The sequence below is a fragment of the Salvelinus sp. IW2-2015 genome, linkage group LG8 (genome assembly GCF_002910315.2).
Source record: "Salvelinus sp. IW2-2015 linkage group LG8, ASM291031v2, whole genome shotgun sequence".
NCBI classification, from domain to species: domain Eukaryota; kingdom Metazoa; phylum Chordata; class Actinopteri; order Salmoniformes; family Salmonidae; genus Salvelinus; species Salvelinus sp. IW2-2015.
In genome coordinates this window covers 33,780,622-33,803,989 of record NC_036848.1, presented here as the reverse complement: position 1 = coordinate 33,803,989, position 23,368 = coordinate 33,780,622, and the positions used below count along the sequence as shown (strand labels likewise).

At 44.6% G+C, this 23,368-nt stretch overlaps 1 protein-coding gene across 1 annotated transcript in view; it reads left to right on the top strand.

Annotated features, from left to right (window-relative positions):
* Positions 1–5,284, top strand: part of pcdh15b (protocadherin-related 15b) — a 185,485-nt gene extending 180,201 nt beyond the window's left edge. The window contains exons 34-39 of the mRNA XM_070444889.1: positions 478–499; positions 950–988; positions 1,134–1,207; positions 2,732–2,861; positions 3,033–4,703; positions 5,197–5,284. Coding sequence (XP_070300990.1) covers positions 478–499; positions 950–988; positions 1,134–1,207; positions 2,732–2,861; positions 3,033–4,703 — 1,936 coding nt within the window. The 3' untranslated portion in view covers positions 5,197–5,284. The remainder of the gene's footprint in view (positions 1–477; positions 500–949; positions 989–1,133; positions 1,208–2,731; positions 2,862–3,032; positions 4,704–5,196) is intronic.
* The last annotated feature ends 18,084 nt before the right edge of the window (positions 5,285–23,368 follow it).

The window sequence follows — 23,368 nt, the reverse complement described above, 5'->3', positions numbered from 1 at the left end:
AAAAGAAAAAACACATCTGTCTGTAGAACCAATAGAAACAGTTTTTCTCAACAACTTCCATTTGTTTCTGAACAGCAGCACTCCTACAAAAAAAAAGAATCCGGCCATGGCTATATATCATACTAGAAAATGCCATTTTAAAAGTTATGAAAGTCTTGAAATTCACACACCTTATTTTTCTGTTGGCTTTCGGTCCTCACTCTCTGTCTCTCTCTGGGTAAGGGATAGGGGTAAAATAGATTTAAGAGAACTGAAGAATGTTTCAGATTATTGCCTTCCAAAGGAAATGAACAAATGCTTTCCAATTCTTACACACTTGAAACTGAAAAATGTGTTAAAGGAGACCACTCTCGGCGTTTGATTTAAGCAGCCAAATTCAGCTACAGTAAGTAAAACAATGTTCATATCTGAAAGCTCAAACAATCTTTATCTTGACAATCTTGTTTACTGATTCCCACAATGTTTCTTCCCCTACAGGCGTGGGTACGGACATCATGAGGTACGTTGGCGTTTCCATTCGCCTAAAATTGACATTGCTGCTTTTGAATGGTCGTCCTACTTGTCAGTTTATTTAACACAATGTTATCTATAGACACCGCCTTGATAGAATGACAAAAACGGAATGGGGAAATAAAACTTCCAATGCGCCGCCCGCCTTATATTTGGGGAGGCGATGTGATGAACAGATATTGGAAAAGTTCTGCTGATGGTGGAAGCTGTCATCCCTTGGTATTATATACCTTGGGTTTTGGTTATGAAATTCTCTTATTATACTTCACAGGCTGTTTTTTTTTATCTCTATTTCCCATCAACTCCCTCTGACCTTGCTTGCTACCCCTTCCCCATCCGTATTTACGTTGATCCACAATCTCTTTAATGAAACCTTATATTTCTCTCTCCGTCTTGTTTCCGTATTTTCCTCCTCCTCTGTCCTTGCTCTCTCTGGCAGCAACAACAGTTGCTTAGGCCCTCTCTTCTGAGACCAGAGGTACAGAACACAATCTCTTTCTCCCTTTGCTCGGCTAAGTAGTGAAATATTTGTCTTTAATAAAGCACAGAGGCCTCTGGTGGCCTTCTCATGTTTTCCTTCAACTTCATTGTCTTTGAGTAATGACTTGTTTTATCCACAACAGGAGCTCTCCATGGAGTCTGGCATCGACCCAGGCCAGGATTATTACACCCAGGATTATTATAATTATGACCACGGGTAAGAGAGAGAGAGAGAGAGAGAGAGAGTGTATGTGTGTGTGTGTGTGTGTGTGTGTGTCAGTGCACAGTGTGTTGTGTGTTTGTGTGCATGTATGTTTGTGTTACTGAGGCCTTTCTGATCCTGTGTGTACACAAGGGCCGACAGCTTACCTCACACCAGGGAAGCTCAGTCAGTCTGCAGAGTCCAGAGACTCCTTTAGAGTCCAATACCAAACAGCTCTTGTCACGACAGGCCTCCAGACTGCCTCCCCTCCCACTGAAACATCCGAATTAGTTTTTCGAACAGCCTTGAAGTGCAGCATACAGGTCGGAATACATAACGATAGCTTCAGACGAAACGGTTCATATTGTCATTTGTTGCCACCTGTGATGAATTCCATAATTAGCGAGTCTAATCACTCACCTAACCTGTTACAATGAGCATCATCCATATGGTATCTTATAACAGAGCAAAAAGGAGCGTGGATTTAGATTAAATGTTGTGCACGGAATTAGGCTCTTAAGACTTCCTCRCTCCAGCACCAAAGTGAGAGGGCGATTAGTTTTAGAGGATGAAAGATTTGGTTCTACAGACGCTGTAGCAGCAGATACAGTACATTTACCTTTCCCTAACTCTGAGTCTCTTTCGTCTCTCTCGTCTCTCTCTCGACGCAGATTTTCAACTTTTAATTTGAACGTTCAGGCTCTCATTTCAGCCATACCGGGTGTTCTTTTTCTCTCTGCTATGTGGCCTGSCTCTCAAAATGCTCATGTTTCCCGTCACACCGACCGCCATTAATACAATTAGAGTTTGGCTCACGTGGGGTTGAGATGTGGGGTAATAGTCTTCTGGCTGGAGGCTTGAGCTATTTAGCCATTACTGACACCATGTACTGTTGGTCCATCCAGAGATGTCAGAGTGCGCCCTGTTAAGCTGATGGTCTGTTTCTATTTTAACAGACGCTTTCTCCCTGGGAGCACTAAAAGCCTTTAATCTGGGTGCATAGGGACCTTACTTCTACGCTCTGTAGTGAGTGGGCCCTGGATCTTATTGTACGCCTTGTCTGCCCCCCTCTGGCACTAAAGATCAGCTGAACAAAGGCACAGAAAGAAGAAAAAAAACACTGCCTTGGGGTAATGACTGTAAAATCCCATAAGGAGGCCTTAGCCTAAATAAAGAGGCTCCTTTGCCGTCTCTCTCTCTCTCTCTCTCTCTCTCTCTCTCTCTCTCGCTCGCTCGCTCATATCCATACACAGCTAGGAGGCACTGGGGACCCGGGCTTATTCACATATTCTGTTTTACACTCACTTCTGAAAAACAAATGACAGAATTCTACTGAGAAATGTGTATCGATAGAGGCTGAATAAATGTTGTGATGGCTGCGAGTGAGTGCGCGCGTGCGTGCGTGCACGCTCGTGTAGTGCGTGCACGTGCGTGCACGCTCGTGTAGTGCGTGCACGCTCGTGTAATGCGTGTGTGTGCTGTCTGTGTGTGTGTGTGTCAGTACAGTGTGTAACGAACCTGTTCCATCTCACCCTCCAGGTATGAACTGCCTCAGTATGGCAGTCGCAGGAAGTTGATATCTCCGACAGGCCTGTATGACGAGTACGGAGAGGTGATCGTGGACGACGATGGGAGCTATTACTACAGTCCGCAGGAGTCAGAGGGAGAGGTAGCGGATTTTATCTACAATTGTTACATTGTTCAATGGCTACATGTATGATGCAACTTTGAATTCAATGGAAAGTACACTATGTGCCTGGAGGAAACACTGCATGTTGAATGGCTCAGTAATGGTTAACAGTGGCTTTAATGGTAGCTTGGGCTGATGTGACTGTAACAGGTGGCCATGCGGGGTGGGAGGAGGCCCCCTATCCAAGGCAAAGGACCCCTTCACGGCCCCCCCAGACAGGCCTTTAGAGACCAGCAGCCCCCCCATTCTAGAACAGAGCAGGACCGGCCACCGCCAGAAGAGGGCACTGCTGCATCAGACTCCAAGCCCCACCACTCCTCCACGGTCATTCAGAAACTAAAGGCAGTCATGAAACTCAGCAAGTTCCCTGTCTCGGTTAGCAAGGAACCTGGTAAACCCCCCTCGCTCCACCCCCCATGGAACAAAGCCAAAATATTCCCCATGACGTTCTCCTCCAAGGATCGGAGGGTCGGAGGAGATGGTGGGGACTTCCTGACACTAACTAAGGCCAACCGCTCCGACAGCATGTTGATCATGGACAGTGGCATGGTCATAGATGGGAGCTACTTCCAGGCTTCGGATGATGCCAAGCCCTCGGTCAAACAGCAGTTGCGGAAGGCGCTGAGCCGTATAAACATCTCCAGCAGGCTTCAAGACCGGAGGATATCCCCTATTGAAATCCTCAGTGTGAGCTCTGTAGCTGAGCAGAGGATGTCTGGGTCTGGGTCCCAAAGCTCCAATGACTCTAAGAGGGAGGAGAGGAGGTGGCAGGCCTCCCTGGCTTGGGACATTAGTGAGCAAGAGGAGGGCAGCAGCTCTGAGGCAGGAAGCATTAGTAAAGAGGCCTACTCCGATAGGAGTAGTAGGAGCAGTGCTGCTTCATCCTCCACACTGGGTACCACGGGAGGAGACTTAGGTGGAGAGGAGGACCAGGAGAGGGCTGTAGATTCAGACGAGGAGCAGGAGGAGTGCCAGGGAGATTCTGAGGAGGAGGAAAGGATGTCAGAGCGAGACTCAGATGGGGACTCAGACACAGAGAAGGATTTGGAGACAGAGGAGGAGTCCCAGGCAGAGAGAGACTCGGACACAGAGAAAGAGACAGATTCAGGATCAGAGACTGAGGACAACAAGAGGAGTGCGACATCTGCAGAAACTGAGGACACAGCACCAGGGACTCGGAAGTCCTCACCCAGGCCACCATCCAGTAGAAGATCCTCTGTGGTCACCAGCCAGAGCAGTGACAGAGACAGTGGCGGTGGCACAGACAGGTCACAGAGCCGCAGTAGCAGAGCCAGTAGGAGAGCATCCTCTGACAACAGTGGAAGTGTCTCTGACCCAAGCTCCAGGAGCTCTAGATTTACCAGGACAAGAAGCGCTAGATCCAGGTCCTCCTCCCACACTCTAGGGTCCGAGGACACCATCGACGAGGAGAGCGAGGAAGAGGAGGAGTCTTCGGGGGAGGAGGAAGTGGAGGCTCAGAGTGGAGAATCACCAGAGGAGCATAGTGAGGGGTCGTCTTCCAGGAAGTCCAGTGGGAGTCGGACAACGGCCTCAACAGGAAATGGACGAGGACCGACCGCCGTGTCCTACTCTACAGAGGCCAGCGGTGGCATGATGGACACCTCAGATGACCGTTCCCCTGTCACCGAGGATGAGGAGGAAGCCACGATGAAGAGACCGTCCAGCGGTATTTATGGAAACGGCTTGAAGCAAAGCACAGAGGAAGAGGAGGAGGAAGACGGGGAATCGGAAGATGACAACCCAGCTGATTCCGATGCTGATGAAGCCGTAACATCTTCAAGTGAATTCCGATCCCATTAAGTAAGATCACTGAATGCCTTGGATTGCGTGTGCAATTATCTGAGTGGAATTTATTATTGTCATATAAGCCATTTTAAGAAGCTTTTAAATTACAGAGAGTCTAAAATGCATGCCCTTCCTTGCTTTGTTCTCTTTTTGGTCCTATCTCTAGCTGCCGCTGCTGCTGCCTTTTCTACATTGCTTTCATGAATACTGAAAGCATTGTCCTTTGGTGGGATAATCTTATTCTTCCTTCTAAAGCTCTTAGGGCTCTGTAGTAAATGGTTAATGATTGCTTCTCATCTGTCTGTGTCAAGAAGCATAACAGATTGTGGTTAATTCACATCAGAAGACATAATCATTTCCTTCAACAGCTCCGTCTCCGGCATGACAGTGTGACATTGTGTTTGCTGCTGGCATCTCTTCGCCTTGCCCGTCAAATGGTGTGAACCCATCTCTAATGATGTTGTGATGTCTCTCATATATCTGCCTTCTGTTTGTTTGTGTTGTTCAGTACGGGAGGAAGAAGCGGATTAAGCTGGTGGTGGACAGGGAGTATGAGACTAGTTCGACGGGGGAGGACAGCGCTCCGGAGCCCCAAAGAAACCGTCTGTCTAACCTGACCAACCACAGCAACATCAATGGCAGCGTGTACCTGGCGCAGAACGGCTCAGTCGTACGCACCCGCCGGGGTGTCCACTCAAACAACATCAAGGTCAACTCCCCAGTGCGGCTGGGCAAGCACTTTAAGAAACTGGACAAACTGGCCGTGACTCACGAGGAGCGACTGCCCCTCAACAGCCCCGTGGCGACCACGTCCTCGGTCGACAAGACGCTCAACACCCAGCCCTCCAGCGGCTCCCTGGCCTCCAGCACCACTGGCCCAGAGAGCATAGCATCAAAGTCCAACATCGCCAAGGCCAGGAGCGAGAGAACCCGGAACGCTGAGGAGCAGGAGTCACCAGTGGACAATGAGGACGTGAGAGAACCTTTAGAATCTCAGAGCGATCGCACACAGTCCGATGAGGAGGAGCTATGGATGGGGCCTTGGAACAATCTGCACATACCAATGACAAAACTGTGACTTTTGTATTTCCACTTTGCTACAGTATGTGACAAATTGTACTTTTTAGTATTGTCCCCAATTATATGGCATAAAGCTAAATTGAATTGCACTTAATTTCAATATAATGTCTTTCTTTATCAGTAATCCACTGGTTTGCTTTTACAGTACAAAAGTAATTGGCGTAATCTTATCAAATGTGCTACTCTAAATGTAGCTACATTCATGTAAAAGTTTTTGCAGCCAGTAAGTTATTATGTTTCTTTTAAATACAGGTTCTTCAAAATGTTGAGTTGACATGCTATTTTCCTAATATAGCCACTTCTAGAATGTTGTTTCCATAGAAAGCTGGATAGATTTGGCTGGGAGACATGAAGATGTATTGATTACGGATGCATTTGCTGTCCACCTGGGCCTATAGTTGTGCTTTGGAGATACCCCAATCATAAAAGTCACTCAGACTTCAATCCATTGTTCTTTTTRCCCCCATTTTTATACAGATTGGTCCATTTTTTAGGGAGAATTGAAATACTATCCTGTTTGCTGCATACTGCATATTTGACACGTCTTGAAATAACAATTCTGGTTGTGGTCTTGTTTTGAATCGATATTCGTACTGGCCATGTGATGTTTATAAGCACATAAAAGCAATGCAGTAATCTTTGTTCTAGTGCCGATATATCAAACACACCTTCATCTGTCTGGCTACCAACCTGATGATGGATACAGAAATAAACATTTCACAACAAAATGATGCTAGTTTTATTCATCTAGTCCTTTCCCGCTCTCTGAAATAATAAAACAAATCAATTTGTTTGTAGCGAGAAGTATGCCAAGTTAAAAAAAACTGTCTATTCTATGCCCAGTTAAAATTTGATATTGCAGTCAGTTAAATTTCCATGTGTTTGCTTTTGCTCTGAGAATCAGCAGTATGATGATCGATTACAAGTGAGTACTTTGGTTACTATTCACTAGAGCTAGAGAACTTAAGAAGAAAGTGTTTCTTTTTAATAGTTTCTGGGAGGAAAATATATCAAACATCCATTTTATTGATTTAACTAAATTGCCTGATTATAGCGATGCCAGTGCGTACACAGTGAATTAATTTGGGCTTATTATCTCTGCGTTAGTCAGAGGATGGTTCGCCTCATTAATCCTGAGGAGAATTATATGAACTGAGAAGTGGTGTGCTTTGGCTCTGGAGTCATATCTACATGTTTACATACTCAAAGCTTATCTATTTCTACATGGTTAACTTTTAATTGAATCAAGTCTGCCCAAAGCTCACACTTGTTGTCACATACAAATAATGCCAATATTTCTAACATGTTATACTATTTGTTTTGTATTGTTATTTAATTCCTTTCACCATAAGTGTAATCCTAGCCAATAGCAACAGAAATATCCAGTAACAGTATTGTTCAAAGTGGCAAACCTGTGAAATGTGCTGTCTGAATCAGCTGCTTTAACTCAATTAATAGAGATAACGTTCCTAGTCTTGCTGGTTCCTGCTTGACTTTCCTTTTTTATAGCAACTTTGGTTAATTATTACTTTGTTTGCTCAGAACGGTCGTGCAATAATTTCCTACAACTGAGAAACACTTCTGGATCATGAATCAGAAGCTACAGACTTATTTCTCAGCCTCCCAGATCTGGAATACTACATTGGCTCCTTTGTTCCCCGCACATCGGGCTTTCCTGTTGCTGTTGACCAAGATGAACGAAGGCAATGCCGGTGACGAAAAAGAGGAAAGGAAAGGGGGACTCCAAGCTAGGCTGAAAAGACGGGCTACACAGCCTCCTCTTCCAAGTATCCTGATGGCTAATGTCCAATCACTGGAAAATAAACATTGTGAACTCAGGGCAAGGCTTCAATCACAGAGGGACATCAGGGAATGCTGTGTCTTTTGTTTTTACAAAGACATGCTTTACGGATGATACACTAGAATCTTCTATTCAACCAGATGGCTTTCCCATTTTCCGTATGGATCGAACGGCGGCTTCTGGTAAGAGTAAGGGGGTGGGGTATGTTTCCTCATCAACAATTCCTGGTGTACCAAAGTTGAATACATCTCGAGCTCCTGTTCTCCGGACCTGGAGTTTCTGACGCGTAAATGACGACCCCACTATTTGCTGAGGGAATTCACGTGTTATTATCACAGCTGTGTACATACCGCCACAAGCAAACACCAAGGCGGCTGTCAGAGAACTGTACAAGATCATTAGCCAGCAAGAATCCTCTCACCCAGAAGCAGTCGTTATTGTCACAGGTGACTTTAACCAAGCACATTTAAAACACATTTTTCGCAAAATATCACAAACATGTATCCTGCCCCACGAGAGGAAGCTTACATGCTGGATAATGTTTATACAAACATCCGTGATGCGTACAAAGCCATCCCCCACATTGGCCAATCAGATCACGGCTCTCTATTCCTACTCCACGCCTACAAGCAGCAACTCAGAAGGGAGCCGCCAATACAGATAGTGATGCACTGGACAGAGGAGGCAGACAATGCTGTAGGATTGTTTTGAGAATACTGATTGGATAATGTTCAAAGATTCATCCAGCCAGGACTCATCCATCAACATTGAGGAATATACATTGTCAGTTACAGGCTTCTTTAGGAAATGTGTTGATGATGTACCCACAATAACAATCCGGACATACCCCAACCAAAAACCCTGGAAGAACGGAGATATCCATACCATGCTGAGAGCCCATACTGAAGCATTCACTGTCAGCAGAAGGAAACCTGATGACTTGAGGGCGTGCGACGCGCACAGGGCAAGCAGGTACGAGCTCTGCAAATCCATTAGGCTCTCGCATAAAGACTCAATACAGACTCAAACTTGAATTGATGTTCGACAACTCAGACACACGATGCATGTGGCAAGGACTACAGACTATCACGGACTACAAAGGCAAATCCAGCTGTGTGGTGTCCACCGAAGCCTCCCTCCCAGACGAGCTTCACACATTCTATGCTCTATTTGAGGCAGACAATTCCGAGCCATCCAGGAAGACTCTGCAGTTCCGGACGACCAGGTGCTTTTGATGTCCAAGGCTGACTTGAGGAAAACTCTCAAAAGAGGGAATACTCTCACAAAGCCGTCGACCCAGATGGACTCCCTGGCCGCGTTCTCAGAGTGTGTGCTGACCAGCTGGCGGGCACCTTCTCAGACATCTGGGTCTGGACATCACCCCTTGCAACTGGATCCTGGACTACCTCACAGGCAGACCACAGGCTGTGAGGATTGGGCAACCACACCTCCTCCAAACTGACTCTTAACACAGGGCCCCCCCAGGGGTGTATCCTCAGCCCCCTGCCTGCTAACCAACAATGATGAGTCAGCCTATAGGGAGGAGGTAGGTGAACCGCAATGCCAGGACAACAACCTCTCCCTTGTCAGCAAAACAAAGGAGCTGATTGTTGACTTCAGGAAGCAAAAGAGGGAACATGCCACAATCCACATCACCGGGACTGCAGTAGAGAGAGTCAGCAGTTAACTTCCTCTGCGTCCACATCACAGAGGACTTGTCATGGACCAACAACAACACCACTCTGGTCAAGAGGGCACAACAGCGTCTACTTCCTAAGGCGGCTGAAGAAATCTCCAAATACTACTGCTGCACCATCGATAGTATCCTGACCGATTGCGTCACGGCCCGGTACGGCCCTCATGCGGGTGGTGAAGATGGCCCAGTACATCACTGGGACCGTGCAACCACCTATCCAGGATATCTACTCGGTGCCTGAGCAAAGCCTGTAGCATAATCAAAGGCCCCACACACCCCAGCCATGAGTTGTTTACTCCCTTACCGTCGGGCAGACGGTATTGGAGCATGAGGTCTGATACCAACAGGCTCAGAGACAGTTTCTATCTAAAATACTGCTAAACATTAAATGCCTGATCTGATGCTCTGCACCTTAGCACACATGCACTCACTCACACATACACCCACACAGACATACACACACACACACACACACACAAACAAACAAACACACTCATGCAACACACACATCCCAACTGTTGCTACCAGACTCACTGTGCTCTTTGCTCCCACAGGCCAATGATGCTAATGGGGTGTTGAGCATTTTTCCTGCAGGGCAAAGCCTTCTGGGAGCCGGAGTCCTCCCATCTGATTATGATTTCCAGACACCGAGAGAGAAAAACCAATCTCCAAAATTGACTCTGCTCTTTGCTCCAGCACCATCACCACTTCTCTCTTTCTCTGGCTTGTTGACAAATGAGTTTCCTTGACAACCAGGGAAGCTTTCAGCCCCAATCCATTTCAACATTTCAACATTCTCCTGGATGTGAGAAATACTAGGGGGAAATCTCACAGTTTTCCTGAGTTTACCATAGATTCATGTTAATTCTTCTGGCCAGAGAGTATGTGAACTCTTTTATTTTTTATTTAAGTCACGTTTTACTTCAGGCTGACGCAAGATTATGCAAATGTTTCGGTTCATACAGGAGTAATACAATTATTATTATTTCTTTCATTTGGATTTATCTGGGGGTGCAACAGCACCCTCGGCACCCATACTTCCCAAGGCTATGAGGCTACAGTGTATATAGAAATAACTACACTCAAAATGAAAAATGACTCAACTAAATAATAAAGGTTTCTATCATCGGGTGTAGATTACATCTCGCATTCCACTGTTCCAACTTGTAAACAACGCTGCATTGGATTTATGTTAATGCGACTCTGTGTAGCCAATGGCAATGTCCGCTTGAGATATAAGGAGCCACTTGTGGATTTGACAGAGGTAGCGCAGTTCCACTTCCGACACGTCAAAACAACCCCTATGCAGACGTCGGCTAAAGACGTCCAAATGCTTCCGATCCGAAACAGTTTTTTTAAGTATGCAGCACACTCGTTCGTCAGCGGAACTGAAGCATGCTGAACTGAAGCATGCTGAACTGAAGCATGCTGAACTGAAGCATGCTGAACTGAAGCATGCTGAAGTGAAGCATGCTGAAGCCTTAAAACGGATCTGATTGAATTGTGTTGTGTTGACACCTCAAACCAGTTATTTTTAAGCAAAACCATTGGACAGTTTACGCTGTTTATTTCAGGCTTTTTGAAGAATCACAGTGTTCTCAAGTGATCCACTAGATGGCATCTGACACTGTACATTTTACTTGTCTTTATCCACTGTGGCGAGCACCCTCAACGGGTCGGAAACAACTGGATGCATTCGGTTTTCACAGGCCCCCAATGTCCGGTCTGGAACGTGAAGTTATAAGCTCTGCTGGTCAGCTACTGCGTAGCAACCTAGTGGTGCCAAAAGCCCTGGTCTGCCTTAGAAAGCCTATGTAAATTACAATGGGCAGAATGGCCCCAAAAACATTTTAGGTGGCTGTTTTGGGCTCAGAAATGTGTTTATTATGATCAAATTCATTCCCCATAGTGAATTATTCTAAAGTTAGCTACAAATCTAGATATTTCATTAAATAGTGATCATTTTGACTACTACACCGCCTCCAACATAGTTTTTTGAGAATTTGGCAGTATGTCCAACCGTTCTCACAACCGCAGACCACGTGTAACCACACTAGCCCAGGACCTCCTCATCCAGGACCTCCTCATCCGGCTCCTTCACCTGCGAGATCGTCTGAGACCAGCCACCCGGACAGCTTATGAAACTGTGGGTTTGCACAACCAAAGAATTTCTGCACAAACTGTCAGAAACAGTCTAAGGGAAGCTCATCTACATGCTCGTCGTGCTCACCAGGGCCTTGACCTGACTGCAGTTCTTCGTTGTAACCAACTTCAGTGGGCAAATGCTCAACTTCGATGGCAACTGGCACGCTGGAGAAGTGTGCTCTTTCCGGATGAATCCTGGTTTCAACTGTACCAGGCAGATGGCAGACAGCGTGTATGGCGTTGTGTGGGTGAGCGATTTGCTGATGTCAACGTTGTGAACAGAGTGCCCCATGGTGGCGGTGGGGTTATGGTATGGGCAGGCATAAGCTACGGACAACAAACACAATTGCATTTTATCAATGGTAATTTGAATGCACAGCGATACAGTGACGAGAACATGAGGCCCATTGTCGAGCCATTCATCCGCCGCCATCACCTCATGTTTCAGCATGATAATGCACAGCTCCATGTTGCAAGGATCTGTACACAATTCCTGGAAGCTGAAGTTCTTCCATGGCCTGCATACTCACCAGACATGTCACCCATTGAGATTGTTTGGGATGCCCTGGATCGACATGTACGACAAAAAATATAATCAAATCAAATCAAATTGTATTTGTCACATACACATGGTTAGCAGATGTTAATGCGAGTGTAGTGAAATTTTTGTGCTTCTAGTTCCGACCATGCAGTAATATCTAACAAGTAATCTAACAATTTCACAACAACTACCTTATACACACAAGTGTAAAGGAATGATTAAGAATATGTACATAAAAATATATGGATGAGCGATGGCCGAACGGCATAGGCAAGATGCAGTAGATGGTATAGAGTACAGTATATACATATGAGATGAGTAATGTAGGGTATGTAAACATTATATAAAGTGGCATTGTTTAAAGTGGCTAGTGATACATTTATTACATCCAATTTTTAATTATTAAAGTGGCTAGAGATTTGAGTCAGTATGTTGGCACCAGACACTCAATGTTAGTGATGGCTGTTTAACAGTCTGATGGCCTTGAGATAGTAGCTGTTTTTCAGTCTCTCGGTCCCAGCTTTGATGCACGACAGGGTGCCAATATCCAGCAACTTCACACAGCCATTGAAGAGGAGTGGCACAACATTCCACAGGCCACAATCATCAGCCTGATCAACTCTATGCGAAGGAGATTTGTCACTCTGCATGAGCCAAAGGATGGTCACCACAGATACTGACTGGTTTTCTGATCCACGTATCTGTGACCAACAGATCCATATCTGTATTCCAATTCATGTGAAGTCCATAGATCAGGGCCTAATGAATATATTTCAATTGACTGATTTCCTCATATGAACTGAACTCAGTAAAATCTTTGAAATTGTTGCACGTTGCGTTTATATAACCGACTTCTGCTTTTGGACTTTAACAAGGCGACACTCCATCTTAACTCCTCCGACACATGTGTTTCCTTTACGCCTGCTATGTTAGGTTATGTSGAGAGAGCCCTGAGAGAGAAAGGAATTGAAAGCACTCTGATGTGGAGTGATACTGATTTCTGTAGTAACTGCTGTTCACCAGTAGATGGAGGTGATGAAGTTTGCATTACATCAACCCCTGGTATCTAATCAATTGGTTTGATTACAGGCAGTAAACGTGTTTAATGAAGTGGCAATTATATCAGTTGTTTTTAATTGTATGATATAATGACAGTCACGTCCTGCAAAACAAACGGTTCACCTCTGCATAGGAATGACTTGTGTAGACCTTTGTTAATTAACACTTAACTTCACAGGTAGAGTACCATACTGCTCTCAACGTGCCCTGATCTACTCAAAGTTGACTTTTCACCAGCAGGCTGCGTCACACTGACAAAGCTCTCACGCTGAGCGGTGTGTTTTCTTCCACATAAGTGCAGTCGTGGGAGAAAACAAGTGAATTACACTGCTCTTGAGAGAGAGAGAGAGAGAGAGAGAGAGAGAGAGAGAGAGAGCGAGAGAGAGAGAGAGAGAGAGAGCTTACAAGGAGAGGCAATCTAATTAACACTTAAAAATGATTACAAGATTACCTGTAGCCTACCTCAGGACTTTAATGACATTATACCCTTTGATCTTCACATGATGGATCCCCATTGAAATATTTCAAACAAACATCCAAAATAAATAATGAAGTGAATAATTACAAGCTTGCAGATTTGGAATAACAGATCATCATGGTCCCTTCAAATTCTATAATTATCAGGAAGATCAGAGGAAGACGTTGCGAGTGTCAGAATACAGAACCTGGAGCTACAGTAAAGTTCAATACAGAAGTGGGAGCTGGTGTTGACTGGGACTCATGCATGCAATAGGACGCATGCACACACACACACCGGACAAAACACAGCACACAGTAGCGTCAGAGACGTTGACCGCAGGTGGGTAATAGCTCGGTGGTCATATTCTACTGTTTCACTCGTTTAAACTCACTAGAGATGAACCACACCAAACAGTTTGTATATTTTCCCAATTGTATCCCAATTTCATCCCCATATTTTTCCCAATTTCTGTCACACTGTATGATGGCAGGACTATGAGAGAAATGAAACCCGCAATACAGCCAATTTTCCTGTACTGAGTATAGATTTTTTTTCTTAGTATTTCTGTTTTTCTTGATCTCCCTTCACCCACAAACATGTGGGTAAATAATGTTGATGGCATCACACCCAAGCGTTTTATTATATCTCAAAACGCAAGGCCTATAGAAAAATATAAGCTTGGCACAGTCGGGCCCAGTTAATGGGGGGGTGCTTCATGCATGTCTCCTGCTCAGACATTAGAATTACACTCATTGGGTCAAAAAATGTCCTCTTTACACAATGAAAATACTGTTTTAAACATATTGTTTTCCACAGGTGAAAAAAATAGTGTAGACTACCTGGCTTCACCACAACAGAGAACTCAATGTTACTTTCCTAACCCCGGTTCTCTGATAATATAAGTGAGATGCATCACTATGAGATTCGCTCCAGGCAGATCACTACTAGGAAGAATCAATCCCACAACGTCTGTCGGAGACAGACAGGTCGACTGGCGAATTAAGCGAGCTCCTCTTTATAAAAGGTGCCACTCGCTCACCCTCTGGTTATTCTCAAGCATGCCTCTACCTTGTGCTCTTGCGAGCAGGGAAAATGTGGTGATACAACTCAGTCGTATTATCAGAGAACCAGGGTTACGAAAGTAACTGAGTTCTCTTTCAAATATTTGATGTATCACAGTGGGATATGGCCAACTCTAGTATAGCAGACATGCTCTCTGAACCCAGGGTAGTCCCAACAGCATCACCCCTCAGAGGCTCCCACACTGAGGACAGGCAGTACGCTCCAACGAAGGTGCAATGACATGCAGTTGGTAAAAACTTCAAATGTATGAGGGGTGGCCCAACATGCTGCATCCCAAATCTTAACAAAGAGATGCCTTTGAATAGTGCCCAAGAGGTAACCATACTTCTGGTGGAAAGAGCCCCTCAGGCCTTCCGGGGGCTGTAAATCCTTGCTATTAAAATACAATATAATAGCCTCCAATATCCAATGGGATAGGTGTAAACAAGAGAGGGGCCTACCCTAGCAGGGAGGTGCCCAAGATACAAAGGGTTAGTCACTCTTACGTAATGCTCTCGTTCTAAGTAAATGTGCAAAGCGCATACTGGACATAAACGGTGGAGACACTCTTCTTCTGTAGAAGTGAAGGGTGGAGGGTGGAAAGCCACAAACTAAGGTGWGGCAATGATAATTATCACTGACCTTAGGCAAAAAAAGACGGGGTAAGGTAACAAGGTTACRTTGGATAACCCCGGGGGGAAACTGTAAGCACGAATGGTGGACTGACAGTGCGTGCAGGTCGCTCACTTGCTTTGCAGGCAAAAAGTAAAGCTGTTTTGAAGGAGAGAGATAGCTCAAAAGGCTGCTGTGAAAAGCCTCAAGCACAATAGACAGGTCCCAAGACAGGGCTAAAGACAATACTGTGTATTGTCAAAACCTATATGACCGGTCGAGATAGCGGCTAAATAGACCTTTACAGTGGAGAAAACCTTCCCTCTGTCCAAAAGATCCTGCAAAAAGCATAGAACCTCAGATACAAAGCATGCAATGGGTAAGGAATGATCTGCCTTAGGTCACAACACTTTTTTTTTTAACTCACCACTTGTTCATACAGTGAGCGTGTAGAAGGGGTTCTGGCACTTTAGATAGTCTAAATGACCTTGAGTGGCAGACCTGTCGCATTCAAGTTCATCCTCTCAGGGCCAGTCCCACAGTACCTGGGTGAGGGTGGGAAATCTCCTCGTTTGCTAGCCTCAAAAGATCCCTGCATAACGGTAGTTGCCAGGGCTGGTTGTAAAAGCAGGAGAGTGATCTCCTTCCCTGCCCATCMAGAGGCTTTAAGATGAGGGATGGAGTGTCAGGCATAGATGAGAAAGCATAAGGCATAAGGCATCACCTGCTAGCACTTCCACCCCTAGTAGTGTGTTTTCAAAAACTCCCAACGGGTTGTCCCTTCTATCAGTCTGGGAGTCAGTCTGGATAGACATGAAAGCGTGCTTTAGAGGTGGAAAATGCCAGTACATGCGTGTCATGTGCACTCCAGGGTGCAACAACGCATGTCCGAGGCATATGAGGGGGCTCTGTCAACAGGGTATTCTTTTGAGAAACATGCTTTTGAGTTGTCAATCCTCTTGGACTGTGCCACTAGTGAGTGGCAAGAGCAGGGCTATCAGACGTCTTAATCCTGAGTTCTTGAGTTTTAAGGACCAGACATTGAACTGGGTTTAGAAAATGTATTGAGGAAATTTAATGGGTGTGAYAATGAGGATTTGGGAAGCAGGTGAAGCCGAGGGCTGCAGAGGAAGGGTCCAGGGGGGGGTGGACTCTGTAGAGTTTGGTTTGGAGTTTCAGGTAGACATCATTGTCAGGCCATGATAGTTAGGCTGCTGTGGTGATGGCAATCCCCCAAGGAGATCCTTGGAAGAACCGAAGCGATACTAGATCACAAAACTTGATAAGGCTCATAACACACAGAATCAAAAAGAGGAGAACAAAAGAGGAAAACTGTTAGTTTGGTCAGGTTTAAGTAGGGTGGCAGTGGTGATTAAGAAGAGTGAGGACAGGTGTGGAGGCTGATTAGCAATGAGTTGCAGCTGATGCTTGTTGTGGAGCTGCATTCAAGGCAACTAGTTAAAGTGTTGCATTCAAGTCTGGTCTTCTCTCCTGAATTTTTGTTCTGACCCATAAAACCTAGTGGTCAAACATGGAAGTGGATCTAATCGTTTTTCCACCATTCATTTTTCCCATAGGGTATTTGGTATTTTATTAGGATCCCCATTAGCTGTTGCGAAAGCAGTAGCTACTCTTCCTGGGGTCCACACAAAACATGAAACATGATATAATACAGAACATTAATAGACAAGAACAGCTCAAGGACAGAACTACATACATTTAATAATAAAAAATAAAAAACAGGTTTGCTGTTCATTTGAGCAATATGAGATGGAAGGGAGTTCCAGGGGGATTTCAGAAACACTTAAAATAAGGGCTGTGTTTCATGTAGGCGTACCCCGGCGTGACGTTTTGATAACCGTGTAAATCTCTCTAGGACAAGGTGACTTATCAATATATTCCTCTGTATTTACCCCCCCACAAAATGAAATGCTAATTAGCTGCTAATGTGGCTATCATAAAGAACTACAAATGRCATGATGATCTGGACGAATTGTGAGAAGGAATAGGTGGAAGCTAGACAGCCCGGAAAGATGGCATGAGACGAAGGAATGTGTAGTATCGGTGGAGAAAGTTGTGTGTGTTAGCTGTGGGATCGGAGGTGTCCGGTGAGAGAAAGGCAGGTTAAGGTTGCCTGTTAGAGTAGTACAGAAAGTGTCGTATGCCGAAGCAGTGAAGAGTGGTAGAGGAAGATGGTTACAGGGTGAGGGATACTGAGAGGATTCCTGTGAGTAGGCAGAGACCAAGAGAGAGTGATGGGAAGAATATGTGCTTCAGTAAGGTGGACTTTTTAGCATTTATAGTCATGGTTGTCAATTGTACTGCAGAAATGGAAAATCGAGGTGGCAGTGGCAGAGAAGTACTTGTGATTGTGAGGATTTACTGCAGAACAGTTGTAAGGGGTGTTGAGTGGTAGTGTACTGTCCTCTCAGATCGTTGGTCTGGAATAGGATTAGATAGGGTTAAATAGTGGAATGGGGTGGGGTGGGGTGTTGTTGAGAGGGGTAATACTGTAGTTGGCAGGGCAAGTTTCCTTTTCCCAATTTTGTATTACCGTATCAATAATTTAATGTAGGTAGACCATGAATGGCCTCACACACCAGTACAGTAGATGGTGGTGTATGCACCTAAAAGTTGGAATGCAATCTGTCAACCAAATCCTAAAGAAGAAATGTAATTTTAGTTAATTCTTAACACCATCAGAAGAGCAGCTGATGACTGGTCCATCTTGGCCCTAATCCAAGGAGGAGGGTTATCAAGGGCAAAATAATCCCCAGCCGCTCGCGCTCGTAAAGGGAAGTAGAGCAGGCAACGGCCCGACCGCATGAACCAAGTGCAGGGTAGAAACGTGACGAGGAAAARGCCTGAGAGTTGTGGAGTTGGGAGTACCAGATAGCTGTCTGGGGCTCTGTTGACCGATAAGAGCCCCTTACTTTGAACCAGAAAATATAAGAAATGAAATACCATTGTTGTGAAGGGTCGTGGCACCCCTACAGGACTCCAATTGCTTCCAATTACCCTAGGCCACACACCCCTTCCCGCCACACCTGTTCCCACTCCCTAATCACCTCTCCTTTTCAACTCCTCTGTTTCCCATATGAGCAGCATGCTCCTTCTGCCACCCTAGTAATGGTTAATGCTTGGTGATGCCACAGGGTGTGTCACGTGATTAGGGTGGGCATTCTATGTTTCTATTTCTTTGTTTTTGGCCGAGTGTGGGATTCATACTTAGGCAGCCTTTTTTCCCCACCTGTGTTTTGTGGGTAATTGTTTTCTGTTTTGTGTCTGCACCTGACAGAACTGTTTTGTTTTGGTCTCCTTTGTTATTTTGTTTCAGTGTTCAGTTTGATTAAAAATCATGAACGCTTACTACGCTGCACCTTGGTCTCCTTCTACTTCATACGACGAGTGTTACAGGGTGGTCCATTTCCTTCCTTCCTTTGGGCATGGTATGCTGAAGGAAGAGCCCTTTGTTATAATACTGTTTGTAGAATGTAAGTCCTAAATAACATACACTTGTCCTATATTATATCCCTTTGTATATTCATTCCCTCAGTTTGCTAATGATGTTAAGCCCATATTCATCTGGTACTACTTTATGATTCATGCACCTTTTATTCAACCATACTGACGGTTCTCTAGCTCGATGGAGAGGGTTCTTCATCAATTGAGTTGAGTTGCCGTTGGCTTGTCAACAGGGATGTGCAGTCAGGCTAGGCACTGCTTACCTTGTGAAAAAAAAGCTGTTAAGAAAATTGTCATTTAAAAAAAGAATTACATTTAAAAAACCAAATCTCAATAATTCTGATAGTTTTTATGCTCTAAAACTGCACCAAAACCTCAAAGGTGAGCAGCAAAAACAAGTGAACTTACACAATGCTAAGGTAAAGGAAAACCCTGAGATGTTGAAGGACATTATTAGAACAACATGCTACCTAGGGAAACATAATTTTACTGCAATATTTTATAATTTTGCAGTAACGATGAGAGCACAAGCTCGTGTAATGGTYGCAACTATGTGGAGTTATTGTATGCCTTTGCTGAAAAAGACGAAAGGTTAGCTAYACACTTGGAGACTTCCACCAAGTGTCTCGTGTTTTCGGGTACATCAAACAGAATGATTTGATTGAAGCAGTCAGTGACGTGATTAGAAAGGACATTGATGATTAATGCAGCCCCATTTGTTGTAGTAGATGAGACCATAGATGATACCAATGGTGATTTTAGCACGTAAATCTTACAAAATGGGATGCATGCCAGCAAAGCAACTAAACAACACTAAACAATACATTAATTGCACTATAATGGTGACAAATAGTGCCCACAAACTGTTGGGCCTACATAKAACTGTCCCAACAGCAGAGCTTTCTTTTCAGCACCATGGAGTGAATCCTTACCACCGCTACACCTGGCTATCAGCGGAGCCTTGTCTGGCAGCGAAACAATTCATTCAGCCTCATTTACTGACTTTTTAAAAACAACTGATATGGCTGACTTGCTTAATCAAATGTGGTTTCTACTGACAATTGAGATGTACAAACTATGGCATAAGGAAATGATGATCGGATAAGAGGCAATCTGTAATTTCGATTAAGACATTAATGAGCGAGCTAGGACGAACGTGGTCAATTTAATTATGTGTTCAGCACTTTTGAAATGTACAGCGACAGAATTCAGAACATGGACTGTTCTTACAGTATTCTCCCTGTACACCAAGTCAGAACCGTAGGATGAATAAAGGGGGCATATAAGCAGACAATGAAAGCTCTTACAATATTTGATGATATACAATGTTTAAAACAGGCTATAGGCTACATGTGCACCAACAAGTCAGAACAGTAGGCTAAGTAATGAGGGGGAAACGGACCAAATTATTAGGGTGAGGCACATGGGCTACTAACAGCTTACTACACAACATACACTTAGTATTAATTTCTTAGCTAAAGTATATATATCTCCCTGACATATTACATCATTTATGCAGCAGCATACAAGACATTTTTGGACTCACCTTGTTGTGCTGTGGTCACTTGAACAGGAAGGTGGCCCGGCAGTCCTTCTTGTGGGCAAATTTTGTCATCAAAGTCTGGCATTCTTTGGCCTCCCAAGTGGCACAGCGGTCTAAGGCACTGCATCGCAGTGCTTCTTTTATTTATATATTTTATTTAACCTTTATTTAACTAGGCAAGTCAGTTAAGAACAAATTCTTATTTACAATGACGGTCTGGCAAAAGGCCTCCTGCGGGGACAGGGGATTAAAAATAACAAATAAAATAAAAAATATAGGACAAAACACAGATCACGACAAGAGAGACAACACAACACTACACAAAGAGAAACCTAAGACAACAACATAGCATGGCAGCAACACAACATGACAACAACATGGTAGCATCGCAACATGGCAGCAGCACAAAGGGCAAGAAAGTAGAGACAACAATACATCACGCAAAGCAGCCACAACTGTAAGATAAAACTGTCCAGTTTGAGTGTTTGTTTGCAGCTTGTTCCAGTTGCTAGCTGCAGCGAACTGAAAAGACGAACGACCCAGGGATGTGTGTGCTCTGGGGACCGTTAACAGAATGTGACTGGCAGAACGGGTGTTGTATGTGAAGGATGAGGGCTGCAGTAAATATCTCAGATAGGGGGGAGTGAGGTCTAAGAGGGTTTTATCAACTAGTGGGTCTTGCGACGGGTATACAGAGATGACCAGTTTACAGAGGTGTATAGAGTGCAGTGATCTGTCCTATAAGGAGCAAATCTGATGGCCGAATGGAAAAGAACATCTAGCCGCTCGAGAGCACCCTTCACTGCCAATCTATAAATTACGTCTCTGTAATCTAGCATGGGTAGGATGGTCAACTAAATCACGGTTAGTTTGGCAGCTGAGGTGAAAGAGGAGCGATTACGATAGAGGAAACCAAGTCTAGATTTAACTTTAGCCTGCAGCTTTGATATGTGCTGAGAGAAGGACAGTGTACCGTCTAGCCATACTCCCAAGTACGTGTATGAGGTGACTACCTCAAGCTCTAAACCCTCAGAGGTAGTAATCACACCTGTGGGGAGGGGGGCATTCTTCTTACCAAACCACATGACCTTTGTTTTGGAGGTGTTCAGAACAAGGTTAAGGGCAGAGAAAGCTTTATGGACACTAAGAAAGCTTTCTTGTAGAGCGTTTAACAAAACATCCAGGGAGGGGCAAGCTGAGTATTAGACTGTATCATCTGCAGATAAATGGATGAGAGAGCTTCCTACTGCCTGTACTATGTTGTTGATGTAAATCGAGAAGAGCGTGGGGCCTAGGATCAAGCCTTTCGGTACTCCCTTGGTGACAGGCAGTGGCTGAGACAGCAGATGTTCTGACTTTATAGACTGCACTCTTTGAGAGAGGTAGATAGCAAACCAGACCGAAGATCCCTCAGAGACACTAATACTTCTTAGCCGGCTCACAAGAATGGAATGGTCTACCGTATCAAGAGCTTTGGTCAAGTCAATAAAAACCAGAGAGAATTCTATAGACATCAAGAAAGCCAGTCAGTTGATTATCAAAAGTGTTGGAAAAACTTAATAATAATAAAAATAAACAGACAAAATAGAAATAGTAATATAACAGATAGGATCAGCTTGATCTCCCCATTTAAATAAAGTATGCACCGTGGCTGCCTTTCGAGCTAGAGGCGGGTTCGATCCCGGGCTGTGTCGCAGCCGGCCGCCACCAGGAGACCCATGAGCGGGCACACAGTTGGCCCTGCTTCGTCTGGGTTATGGGAGGGTTTGGCCAGCTGGGACGTCCTTGTCCCTTCACGTTCTAGCGACTCCTTGTGGCGGCCAGGCACATGCACGCGGATCCCCCCCACTAACTCACTTTAGTCTGAGATTTCCCAGTTCCGAGTTTCCAGTTGTTTTGAACTCAGCAGAAGCTGGTTTGACAGCGTGGTCAATGTATTCAAACTTTTCTTGCCCATGGTGTTTCATGTGAATGTTTATACTTTTAAGCTTGGAAAAGAGACCCTTAAACCCAGACTTGGACCACACACCCACTCCACTGAATAGCAGGCTAGTGATTGCTTTGCAACACTTACTGTTAGCCACTTATTCCTTCCAAACCCCTCATTGTAGAATTTGCGACATCCGACTTGTTGTGTAATGTTCATGTCCAATGGCTGATGAGCACCGATACGTTTTATCTATAATGTCTCTTCATATTTAAAAAAAAATAWAWATAAAAAACAACCTTTATTTAACTAGGCAAGTCAGTTAATTAAGAACAAATTCTTATTTTCAATGATGGCCTAGGAACAGTGGGTTAACTGCCTTGTTCAGAGGCAGAACGACAGATTTTTACCTTGTCGGCTAGGGGATTCGATCTTGCAACCTTTCGGTTGACAAGAATTGAAAAAGATTGTCGACTTGATTCATGATGATGACTGCTTGTCTAGCTTGCTAGCTAAGATTTTGAAAGTATGATGTTGCATTGTGTCTAAAAGCAAAATCAGTGGCGTTTTAATGATATGAGCAATGACAAACAAGCTGCGAGCTCGGCACATTATGTATTGGGAGAGCTGGGGAAGTATATCTGCGCCATCCTTGGCCCTCGTCAATTGAGACTTTTCAAACTCAAAAGGAATAAAGAAGACTTACAAACGCTGTCACCGAGAGGTTCACCCCGATGGACTTCATTTACAATTAGTAACTGTAGGCCTGAATCCATTTTTTGTTAGGCTGTTGTTAGGCTACTGTAGAATGAACATGAGAATAGTGTTGCTGTCCATTCAGCAGCGCTGAATCCAGGCCGCGGCCTTAGATACCTTTTTATAAAGGATTTTCCTTTGTAGGTCATTTTTCGRCATTGTGTGTACTTCAGGGGTGTTAATATGTATTTCATTTCCTAAAGTGGTTTAGCTGTTTATGGTTGCCAGAATACCATTGATAATGGGTGACTTCATAGCAAACTGCAATCTGTACCCTCTTGTAACAGTGGACAAAACCCAGGTCTGGCTTGCACATGCACGCCAGTTCCCTGCTATTGCAGCTAGTCGCCCACAAGTAAGATGAGTCTCACTCACCAATGACGCTGAAGCGCCCTCTGGTGGCGTTTATAGCGAGCCACCCTTTTTATTAAAAAAGGGAAGTGTAAAAAAACACTGGGATTTAGGTACAGTGCTTGGTGGCGCCTGACCATTTGTCTACAATGCAAGTGTTAGCTGAAATAGGCTGTGTGAGC